This window comes from Loxodonta africana, chromosome 4, assembly GCF_030014295.1.
Source record: "Loxodonta africana isolate mLoxAfr1 chromosome 4, mLoxAfr1.hap2, whole genome shotgun sequence".
NCBI lineage: Eukaryota > Metazoa > Chordata > Mammalia > Proboscidea > Elephantidae > Loxodonta > Loxodonta africana.
The window spans coordinates 139,464,375-139,477,067 of record NC_087345.1 but is presented as its reverse complement, the minus strand read 5'-3'; the positions used below and the strand labels follow the sequence as shown (position 1 = coordinate 139,477,067).

Sequence of the window (12,693 nt, the reverse complement as noted above, 5' to 3'; positions counted from 1 at the left end):
TACATTGCAATAATCTCTTGAATTCCTTGAATCTTCGGGAACACAACCCCAAATCAGAAATTAAAAAGAAAAAAAAATTTTTTTAAAGTATTCCTGAAGTACTTGTTTTTAGGCTTTCACTCCATGCCTCTTAGCATAAAATCTGATACCCTACCCCCACAGGAAATTAGAAATAATTAAAAAGGAGGGGTACAGGATTATTACAGGCAAGCACAACGAAAGCTATGACAAAATGCTCACGAAGGAACAAGTCATAAATGTAAGTAGAAACAAAATTGATATTCTTTGTATTATTATCTGTAGACTCATTTATGAAGGCAAATTTATAACGTATCGGTAACAATGATTCTTTTAAATTTTAACGTATGTCTCATTTATTAGATTTTTAAAAAATATAACAAAAAGAGAAGGTTTTCTAAAATGTTACTGAACAGAAAAAACGCTGTATCTCTTAATTTTCCTTTCAAAAACTTAGCAAGCCATTCACATCAGAAATCTAATTCATGAAAGATGTAAAACAGTGCTTTGTCTGCTGTTAATCCATTAGCAACAAGTTGTTCTCACCTGCTGAGGATGTTGTATGGGTTGGGAAGATGGAATCCCTGTTAAGCTACTTGAGGCTGGCTGACCCTGGCTCTGTCCCTGTGCCTGAAGGAAAGAAGGGAACATAACAAATTAAAAAACTGTATTGAAGATGAAGATAAGTATATAGAAGACAGGCTTTTTGCAATAAATATTTAAGAGCTCGCATGAAAAAAATGAAACATTACCTTGATTAAGAATATACAGAAAAGCCTCTGGGGGCATTTTTTGTAAGAAAAATTTAGAGAAGAATCATATCACGTATCATATTCTGATACCAGGCAAAAACCACTGACAGTGAAAACCTAACCTACCACTGCTACCCAGGCTATAATTTTAGCTGGCTATAATATGTAACAGTAAGAATCATAATAAAATTGTCATCAGAAATATAATAATCAGGAAAAAAAGTGGTAAGAGTATCAATGTGAAAAAGTTTATCTGGACAACTAATTTTAAAAACGGTATTTGATAACATCAATGCTAAGTTGGTAGCTTTTCCTACTTCTTGTAGTGTCATGTTGACTTTTATCAGAAATGTTAAGAAAATCTGTTACATTATCAACTGCTAAGTACCTAGAGCAATGATTCTCAGCCAGAAACAATTTTGTCCCCCTCCCCAGGGGATATTTGGCAACATTTGGTGCTATTTCTGGTGGTCACAGTCGGGGGAGGGTGCTACTGGCATCTTAGTGGGTAGAGGCCAAGGATGCTGCAAAACATCCTACAATGCACAGCAACAGCCCCTCCTTTCCCACACAACTAAGAATTATTCAGCCCAAAATGTCAACAGTGTTGAGGTTGAGAAATCCTGACCTAGATTATCTCAACTATCAAGCAATCCAAGTTCAAAAAGACAGTAACTCTAAATGAGAAAGTGAGACATGAATGCTGGACTATATAGGGAGGTCAAGGAAATGAAAAGGTCCACTTTAATTCAGAAGGGGTTCTCCGAAGCTACTTGGATATGACATAATATTCCATTGCAGCTTAACTACTGTAGGTATTCATTCATTGTGTAATATGTCTATAAATTAAACATTCTGTTTGATATTTGACAATTCACTTTGGAAAGTTTAAAGAATGGCCAGCAATGCATTAAGATTTGTGCTAGGGGCTATGACAACTAGAGTGCTGATGTGAATGTACTGCATTCCCATACAATATAACTTCGAAGTTTCTGGATCTTTTTTCTTTGCAGTACTACTCTGATATTTTGTGTGCTTTCTCTGGGGTTGTTTACGCCCTTGATGGGGAAAAGACATAGGAAGAACATACTTTATAAAGGCATACAATATAAATACATATAAATATATATAAATTTAATATGCAATTGCATATTCTCCCGTTGGTGCAGCAGTTAAAGTGCTCAGCTGCCAACTGAAAGGTTGGCGATTTGAACTTACCAGCCGCTCCACAAAAGAAAGATGTGGCAGTATGCTTCTGTAAAGACTTACAGTCTTGAAGACGCTATGGGGTGGTTCTACTCTGTCCTATAGGGTTGCCAGGAGTCAGAATTGACTCCACAGCAGTGGGTTTGGTTTTTTTTTTTTTCGGTTATGTATTTGATAAAATGTACCAAGAGAATACATAAAATACGAAGTAGTAACTCCACTTCTTGAATTCCACTATGCCTATTTGGAATACTTTGTTCGTAACTCCACTTCTTGAATTCCACTATGCCTATCTGGAATACTTTGTTCTTATTTGCAAGACAGTGTTAAGTGCTCGTACACATAAATATATTTAAATTTGTTGAGAAAAAACAAGGCCCCAGATATCTAATGTTCCTGAGTTTGCAACATATACCATGAATTCATAACACAAAACTAAAAAATAAATAAACTACCACTTACTAGATTCCAATTTACTTGCTAAAAATTAAAATCAAGTCCTTAATTTTATGATTAACATTTTATTTGGACATATAATACATAGCGGGTTATCTGATTAATGCCATTTCAAAAAGACATATTCATTTGTTAAGGCAAATTCCTAAACTTTTCCTTCTTTCTCTGTTTTTAAAGATTCCTCTACTCTAATGAAGATTCTATGGATTCATTCTTAATGGTAATCCAAAAGTATCCCCTATTTTCCATTATTTTCATTCTGTAGGAGAAAAATTTCATCTTTTGTGTGTGTGTGTGTTTTTAAGTACTCATGTTTCTTTCTAGGGAGAAATAAAAAAATAATCAATGCTGAGTCAACCTTACATTATAGACACTTGCATTTTTACTACCAGTTGAAAATATCTTATGTAGGTGGATAGAAGTGAAAGATTTTGTTGAGTTAAATGACTAAAATTCTAGTTTTTGTGATTTATTTCCCAAGGCGCTGTACATATTATAGGTAAATTAGATAGTTCCTCATGTTTTGTTCTTCTGTGCAAGTAGTTTATAACCCCCCAAAAGACGGGGAAATTCTACTGATAAAATTAAACAATGCTACTTATGAATCTATGATTTAGGAAAAGGAGACAGAAAACTTAAATGTAATGGTGCATAGTAGAGTAGTTTAAAAGAATTGTGGAAGTTTTCCTATAACCTGTGGATGGAGTGCAGATCCTCCTGCAGGAAATGAAGCAGCTAAGACCTGCTGAGATGTGGTTCCTTGGGGAAAACAGAAGAAAAGTGGGGATTCTTGTAACATTGTCTGAGGCAGATGGATAAAGGGTAATGACACATCAGAGCCAAAAGATGCAGCTGTTCCCCCTGTAGGGGGAGGTGATTGAAAATCACTGGGGTCTGAAGAAGTAATTTGTGAGGAATCACTGGAATATTCTGGGCTTCCTACTGGCCAGTTCTGTCCGATAGGCTCTACCACAGAAACGGTCAGTTCTGGGGCACAGTAATTATACTGTTCTTCAGTCACGGGCTGCAGGCGGCCATGTAATCCAACTGATTGAGGAGGTAGCTCTTCCTGATTCAGGTCCACTGCGACCTGCCGCGTTCGGTAAGCACGCTGAGGTACAACTCCATCTCCTTCTCCTGAAGAGGAGCTTGGTGTGTGAACATGAAACTCAAACACACAATTGCTTCTGCCCTCATTGTTATGAGTTAACACAGCAGGTGCAGAATGAGGAACAAAGACAGGGTGAAATTTCAAACGTGTAGCATCTGTACTGATAGGTGCAGAAATACTAGAGAGGGGAGATCCTGGACTCACTCCAGAATCTAATCTTAAATTCTGCAGGTGTCCTACCAGGAAAGCCTGTCCAGATGGAAATTCAAAGACAGAAGTTGAAGGAGGGCCCCCTGGTACTGCCTTCTGTTCAGGTATCTGCTTCATAGGACTTGACAGTACTGGTGAGTTGTACGCAATACCATCATACTGTTCTGCCACCTGGGCCTGGTAATGTACCCCAGCTAGATACACTGCTTCCTGAGGAATAAAATAATGAGCTTCTTCTGGGGGTATTAGTCCAGATCTATAGTCACTGTAAACTTGAGTTGGTTCAAACACAGGAGGAACCTGTATCTCACATGGCTCTCCAGTTATTCTATTGGCTGTCGTACCCCACAAAACTACTGTCTCTGGTGTCCAGTTAGTTGGGCTGCCACCAAGTGGAAGAAGATTTTGGCCAACAGTCCTCAGCAGGGGTTGGAAGTTGCGAGTTTGGGCTTCCAGGAAGGAGGTGCTCTTACGCCGCTGGGAAATGGCTACCTTCGGTGGACAGGTAGGAGGTGGTGAAAAAGAAACTGGACGCTCATGAATAGTTGGGAAAAATATCTGTGATTCTGGGTGTGTTGGGGTCCCCCCACACGGATGCACCATGGACTGAGGCTGTATCAACATGAATAAGACAAGTAATTCATACATTCATATGTAAAATTACAATAGACATGCACAACTGGATAGCTCTGTGTAACCCTATGAAATGGTTACACCAAATTTAAAATTAATAAAGAAATAACAGTACTTTTGTAAATTATGTGCATAGTAAAAATCCATTAAATACATCCAGGGCCAATTTTACCAATCTGTGGGACTCTTTGCATTAGATAAGAGCTGTTTTCCCATAACTTAACTTTCCTTTCTAAAATGAAACGAAATAAACTTTCTAAGTGTATATTCTGTTGTTACAACTAACATGCTCACTCTTAAGACAATGAAAACTTTATCAGTGGAAAAAGACATAAGAATTAAAGGAAGGCAATAAACCCAACTATTTTTATAATATAAGAAATGTTCTTCAATTTAAGCTACTTTACTGTATTAAGTCTTCTTATATTCTATACGCTTATTATTCTGTGTTGTACTAGAGGCTCCAGTGTTATTTTATCATCAATTAGTAGTATGTCTTCTAATTAGAAATCCTAACATATGACTAGTGACAGTGTCTCCAACTAGACACAATTGATAGTTGCACTACATGAAACCTGTTATACATGCCAAATCAGCAAATGTCCACTTTTCTAATCCTAGGTAAGGGCTTAATAACCATGAATTATCTGATTTTGATATTTGGTGTTCAAATTGGGTGAAAAGGACAACACAAATAACCGCTTGCTTGGTCTAACAGCACTTTTTGTTCACAGAAACAGTTGTAGGTTTAAGACTCTAAATTTAGACTCTTTGCCTGCCAAATTCAAACAATGCACACTATAATAATTCACTTTCATGGATTCCTTTGAAAGAGTAGGCCAGTTTCATTTTTTCAATAAGTAGACCACTGTCAAGTTAGCCAAGTGGCTCAAATGTTACTTTTTCACAACGACTAATAGATTTCTCTTTCTAACTATAGAATCAGAAATGTTCCATTTTACTGTTGTTTATTCAAGGTATATCCCAAAGCCACAAAACACTGTCACTGTCCTAAATAAAAATCTGAATATTTTGAGGTTGACAGATCAGAATCTTAACTATATTTCTCTATCTGGAAAAGGCGAAGCAAGGTCCCACAGTACGCAAAACAATTTAAAGGTATATCTTTTGTGTACATGAGTGGGGCAAAGAAAGTCATAAAAACTACATATGGGATGGAGGCCCATTTCATTAGAGTCAAAGCTCAACCCTATTCAACCTAAGAAAAAATACTTTCATGAGGGAATATTACGTGGCCTTTTAGCTTGCTGACACATCACTTTAAGCTGCTAACAGATTAAAACCAACTTTCATTCCTCAATTATTCTTCATTGACTACGAAAAAAAAAATTTATTCATCCAGCTTCATTAATGTACCTTTAAAATAAAGTGAGGAAAAACATATTTGGGTATGCTCAATAAAGAGAAAATTTTGATCAAGCCAGAAATGAGTTTAAAATTAAGTAATATATACTTTTTTACTAAGGTTTGAAAAAGCAAAGATACATATGTTGCTAGGGTGTAAGAGAACATATAAAAGCTAACATTTCATTGGGCAGACACTGATATGTACCAAGGGCTTTATAAGCATTCTCTCTCATTGCCTCCTTGCTTTATTCCCCCTCAAAGCCTTATTACATAAAAGTTTCCTACATGAAGAACTAGTATGTTAAAAATGTAATATATGTCAAGTTTAGTCCTGTTCTTTATTAAAATTCTTGGTGCCTGGATGTATTCATTGGTAATAATTTTTCATTTGTCAGGAAGTTTACAGTTACATACAGTACTGACAAAGAGGGAAGGCAGGCTGGAGCGTCGGTGCTTGCGCAGAGAGGCAGAGTGCATGGGCAGGACACTCTCCAGTGCTTTAGAAAGGTTTTCGGCAAAAGTTTCCTCAGGGGCAGTCCGAAGGAGGGAAGGAGAAAGAGGTGCAGACAGTACTGATGGTGGGGTGGAAGGAGCACTGGGAGAGATGCGGGACAGAGAGGGAACAGCAGAAAGATGGGGAACACAAACCGACATGCTACGGCCACGACGAGGCTAAACAGAAAACAAACACACATGAAAAACACAGTACTTTGAAAACAAAATAACCAAATGTACAATGATAACAGGGCATAGCTGACATAAAGATATGTTCCATTCTCCCCAAGTTTCAGCAAAGTCAATTTTTCCAAGGAGAGCAATAACTCCACAAAGTACATGTGGTAGGTCACTGCTATTCTTTTTACACGGGTGGTCAAATACAGGCTTTTTAAGGTACTACTACGATAACAATCGTCTTACTAAATATTCTAAAATAACACCAATTGTCATGAGTGTATGAATAAGAATGACTGATTGACTGAAGACAGCAGGACAGGGAAAACAAAGAATATCAGCTCATAATTTCAGTATATTTATTAATAAACAAGAATGAATTCTGTTAGTTTAAAACACATGATACAAGATTTTAAGACTAAGTTATTTTGTAGGAGCTCTAGAAAGGCATCGGATGATTTAGAAGAAGGCATCAGGTTAAAAAGTTGTTGCCTCATAGTACTGTATTTATTAGACTTGTCAATCTTTACCTGCAAAGGTAAAAAGTCAACTACTAGGAAAGGGTTTAGCTTTCTAGAAAAAATTCACAATGGATACAGGAAACCTTCTGTACCTTTGCTAAAGCAGTTGGAAAAATATCTTAATTTTGATTCTCTAAAAAATAACTTTAAAATGTTTCATGCATATTAGAGATTTAAGTTAGCCTTACGAAGTTTGAAACACCTTAACAAAAAGATTTGAATCAGCCTCAAAGCAGTACGTCTAATACTGTAAGGTTGTTCTGAGCAAGTTTGTTGTTTCCTTTTAGATACTGTGAACTGTGTAACTAATGACATTTTCTTTTTCAAAACTGGCTGCACAGAATGGTTGAGCCAAATTTGTAGCAGATCAGGAGCACGTGTATAACTATTATCAAGTGATTATTTAGTTTCATTCCTAGCTCCATTTTTCTCCACTTCTAGTTTTTCTTCTATTTTTATGTTTTTTTCATTCCACTTAAGGTGCAAGCCACCTTAGGTTCTTTCTGGAACAAGACAGCTATAAAATTTAAATAGTAAAACTATAAAATTATTTAAAAATTCTCAATATTTAATGATTCCTTATGATACTGCTACAGAATACTATTGTCAGAAGGCAAGAAACAATCTGCTTTTAGAGCAACCGTAACTATAGCTATGTCTGTGACTCATATTTAATATCTTCATAAATGATCATTCCAATGTTCATAATCCTGTGATAAGTGAAGTTATGAGATTTAAAAGGTTTTTAAAAAATCTAGTTATGGTGATCCAGAAAAAAATCACCTAGAACAAAAGCAGTAGAAACTGACAATAAATGTTGACAAGTGATATTGCCACAGCACACCAATACGTCTCCTACACGACCTTTATGAAGTTTTACTCTACTCAACTTTTTTAAAGGTCAGAAACCAGATTGTTAAAAAATCAGTACATTAGTAGTATTCCTTGCGTTACTGTGGTCATTCATCTTGAGACCTGGCCAAAGTAGGACTGATGAATGGACTCTGAAACAAATAGACATCTTTTATTCCAAGCTGTAGGATAAAAGACCTGAATAAGCCAAAGTGTTTTCTTAATTAACAGATAAAGGCTTTCATTTAGGGAAGAGCAAGACTTCTCACAAAAACTTTCTGAAAGAGAAGGAAAATCTACCTGCCTCAAGATCTCACTGAAAAAGTGTTACACTGTGATCAGTTATTATGTAATTCCTTGCAAAGGCAGATAATGTATTCTATTTTCTTCTGAAGACCTCACAGAAAGTCAATAAAAGAAGCGGTATTACCTGATGATCTACTTTAACACTCTCTATATGAGAAGCAAGAGTGGCTAATGCAAAATATGGGGTAATAATGTGTGTGTACATGTGATATACACATGCATAAAATATTTCTAGAAAAAACCCCCATAAACTGATGCTAAAAAAAAAAATCAGTAATAAAACAGATACCAAATAAAGAGAAAAAAAGCAAAAGAACATATACTAGGGAAGGAACTTGTGTCCAACACAGACTTTAACGCAGGAACACGCACAGCAACTGATGATTAAACACAAGCGCTAACAGTCATACATATAAAGGATTCCTTGACTCTAGAGTATTCACATGCAGCATTCTATAATGGTGGAAGGTCTTACCTGTGTTTTATATAATAAGAAATCTTGTAGAAAATACTTGGTAATTATTTTAATAAGTAAGGTTTTGAAAAACTCTCCTCACCCCCACACCCCAAACACGTGTCTTTCCAGCTTATGTTGCTTCAGTTTCAACTATACAGAGCATTATCTTTAATTAAATGCAGATTAGTCTAGATCTTGTACATAGTTGTCTTCACAAAGGAAGCTGAACTAATTCCTACATGTTAATGTGTATATCCTACCCCACCAGAACTACTACAGTTATATTCTATAACAAATCTACTTCCTTTAGAAATGCTGCTACTTGGATAGTAAAAGGAATTTGAATATAGCAGATTATCCATTGGTTCTTATAGTGTGTTCTTCACTCTTTTACACATTTACTTACCACACTTGAGGGTGGATATACCCCATGAGGTTGAGATTGTGCTTGGACAACAGAAGCTGTATGCCCTGGGACCGTGCCTGTAGAATGTGCCTGTTCGTGTTGGGAACCATATGAAACTGTCTGCTGGCTGCTCACTCGGGATTCTGTGAAGACAGAAGATCCCTGGCCACTGTCAACTGTCCCATCAGCTGAAGGAGAAATGAAAAAAAAAAAAAAAAAAAACAGACAAATCACAAAAAAAGAGGTTCCACATTTTCCCGTCCACATTTCAGACCCATTAATTTAGGGCCAGTTATAGTTTTATTTTTGCACAGCTCTGAACTAAATATGAATACTAGTCATTATATTAACAGATTTCTACACATAAATGAGGGATCCACAAAGAGAAGAGTTTTAATGTCTTTTTTAAAAAATTCCCTGGCCACCCCAGAATCTTACTGTGCTTTAGGTGAAAGTTTACAGGGCAAATTAGTTTCTCATTAAACAATTAACATATAAACTGTTTTGTGATATTGGTTGCCAACCCCTTCTCAACCTTGGGTTCCCCATTTCCATTTGTTCCATTTTCTTGTCCCTTCCTACCTTCTCGTCTTTGCTTTTAGGCTGGTGTGCCCATTTAGTCCATATACATGGTTGAACTACGTGTGTTACTGTTTGTTTTATAGGCCTGTCTAACCTTTGGCTCAAAGGTGAACTTTAGAAGTGACTTCATTACTGAGTTAATAGAGTGTTCAGGTGCCATACTCTCAAGGTTTCTCCAGTCTCTGTCAGACCAGTAAGTCTGGCCTTTTTTTGATGAGTTTGAATTTTGTTCTACATTTTGCTCCCACTCTGTCTGGGACCCTCTATTGTGATCCCTGTCAGAGCAGTCGGTGGTGGTAGCTGGGCACCATCTAGTAGTTTTGGACTCAGTCTGAAGGAGGCTGCAGTAGTAGTAGCCCATTAAATCAGCCTCAATTTTGACAGAGCTTTCAAAGTCATACTCTGGAGACTACTGGGTTCTCAGTATTAAGCAGGTACTTCAATCAGTAACTAGTAGCATCATTAGTTTTCAGTCTATGTATTATCCAGCTTTGCTAAAAGAGCTGAACTAGATTAATGGGTTCAATTTTAAGTAGCTAAGAAAAGTTTGTTCATTTTCTATTATTAATTATATTTTAAGGAACTGTAATAAATAGTCAGAACTTCCAAGATGCTGAAATCCATTATTTATATCCTAATCACATTTTCTTCCTTCCCATATTTCTATTCTATTAGTCATGAACATAAGAATAAAAAAGAAAAGCTAGATGGTACCCATTTCAAATCTCTTATTATACCTCAGAGTCATCATTTAAAACCAAGAGGCCAGTGCAGAACTAGAAGATAAAAAGCCAATTGGGATTGTCATTAGTGTATTTATTCAGTTCCCAAAATACTTACATAACACAGATATACTAGGTTGCTGGTATTGTAGTTGTTGATGTTGATCTGCCTCAGGTTCTTCAGGTTCTACTTGTGTAGAAACTGAAGCTGAAGTGGTAGAGGCAGTAGGTATGCCGGTGCTAGCAGTAGAAGGGAGTTGCTTGACTCCTACTTGGGAAGCACTTGATTGTTGTTCTACCTGTTGTTTGAGACTGCTCTCTTCCTGTTTTCTTTTTTCTTGCTCCTGCCTCACCAACTGTCGCTGTTCTCGTTTTCTCTTGATTAGTGACACTCTGTCTTTGATGGCCTTAGCCATGGTCTTGTGATCGCCTTCACAGACATATCCAGACTCCACCTACAGGACAAGAGGGTGTATCAGGAAGCAGTAGGATGTCAAAAAAAAAAAAAAAGGCACTGGAGAAAAATAGAGAGGAGAAGGAAGAAAGAACTCTTCCAGGGTTGATCCTAACCAAATTGTGAAATTATTAAAGTCTGTGTTATGCATCTCACCACTATCTTTGTAAAAACTCTGGTAGGTATGACTTCACTTCTTACAACAAACGAGGCACCTAAAACTGCAGTTCCTAAACTAAGTCAGGCATTCTATTCTAGTCGCTCTATTTTCCTCTCACATCAAATTAAGTCATCAACAACCACTTAACCAGATAAAACAACTATGGTAATTATATGAAGTTAAAAACAAAAAACTAACAATTAAAAATAAATCTCTCTTCCAAACCTGATACCATTCAGAGGCAACTACTATTGAATAGTTCTTATAAATCCTAATAGAGATATTCTATGAATATCTTTGCATAATAAACGGCTATTTTGGGTACTATGATAAGCCAAACATTGATGAAGGATTTCCTTTTTGAAATGTGATCTTTTTGACATACTTCAAGTAATGATATATCAAAAAACTACCTACTGATAATTGACCTTGAAAACACCCTTCAAAGTAAAAACAATTTATGGTCCTATGTCTATTTATAAGGTTTATCCAGGGGACTGATCAAAGGCTAATGTGCCAATATATTTGTGATCCTGCTAGAAGAAATAACTTGTCATTCTAACTGAAAAGGCTTTTTAAAATTAAGAGCCATTCTATTCAACTTTACAGATTTTCAAAATGACTTCGAAATGAATTCTACTGTTCTCTTTCCCTTCCCCCTGTATCTCCCTCTCCCTCTACATATCTGCATCTGTATAAATATATCTTTCCATCAAATAAAAGTAACTTAAAAAACTATAAAATCCAGCACTCATTATAAAAACATTACCAAAAAAGTACAAAATACTGGCATTTTGTACAATACCAAAAAGTACAAAAAAGGGAGTTAAAGAAAAAATTCTAGGAAATCCCACTACTCAAAGGTAACAACATTTGGGACCATTAATCAACACAATTTTGTATCAATGGGATATGCCATATACACTGTTTCATAAACTGCTTTCTTGCCAATTCACAGATATCTTTCCATACCAATGTATATGAATCTATACCAATTTTTAGATGGCTGAATAGTGTTATTTTACCATTTCTTGAGCAACATCTTCTGGCACATCTCTCTCCAAGTCAAAGGAAAACTCAATAGCTTCGTTATCTTTGTATTTTCCCTTTAATTTCTTAGTGTCTTCGATACGTAGCCATAGTTTAATGGCTATCTTTTCTCCATCATCTTCTTCTGCTAATTCTACCCGTACCCCTGTTTCCTCCTGGAAGAAGGCATGGTTCAAAAGGTCTTTGATTGAATATCTACCAAAGAGAGGGAAAGGAAAAGAAACAAAAACAAAACCCCATTAGATTGAAAAGATGATTTTCAAGTGTGGCTAATAATTGTTTCACTTGGAAGAATGAAAAAGGACTATGAAAAGAAAAATAAGAGAAGCTTTTAACTAACTTTAACTTCTAAGTTGCTTCACTATCTTCATTTTAAGGGTGATTACAGAGTTTTACTCTCATGTTACAGAAAATCATAACTTAGTCTCATTTATGATTAAGACCTGACAATTTTTAAATCTAAAAATTTAATCTCATTTTAACTGTGTAGCAATAATAGAAGTAACACAAAATATCACAGCTTCAAAATGCCACACAGTTATTTTACAGCTAACAAAAAATCCTTAAATATGTAATTTCATCTGATCCAATGAGATATAGTTCACGGCTTATTAGGAAATGGAAACTCAGAGGTTGGGAATCTTGCTCATAGTTACAAAAGCTGTAGGTGGTGAAATTAAGAAAATAAATCTTTTGATTTCTAGTTCAGTAGCTTCTAGTACAGCAATATTTATTTACCCCAATAAATTCTCCTAAT

General features: G+C 35.9%; 1 protein-coding gene across 5 annotated transcripts in view; it reads right to left on the bottom strand.

The window, feature by feature from the left end:
- The window catches only part of WNK1 (WNK lysine deficient protein kinase 1), a 163,113-nt gene that overhangs the window by 44,355 nt on the left and 106,065 nt on the right, over positions 1–12,693 (bottom strand). For 3 of the 5 annotated variants that reach the window (XM_064284758.1, XM_064284759.1, XM_064284760.1), the window contains exons 6-10: positions 11,912–12,131; positions 10,391–10,727; positions 8,969–9,156; positions 3,127–4,365; positions 565–648 (exon numbers count right to left, since the gene is read on the bottom strand). In XM_064284758.1, coding sequence (XP_064140828.1) covers positions 565–648; positions 3,127–4,365; positions 8,969–9,156; positions 10,391–10,727; positions 11,912–12,131 — 2,068 coding nt within the window. The remainder of the gene's footprint in view (positions 1–564; positions 649–3,126; positions 4,366–8,968; positions 9,157–10,390; positions 10,728–11,911; positions 12,132–12,693) is intronic. The other 2 variants (XM_064284761.1, XM_064284763.1) reach the window with 1 other exon arrangement.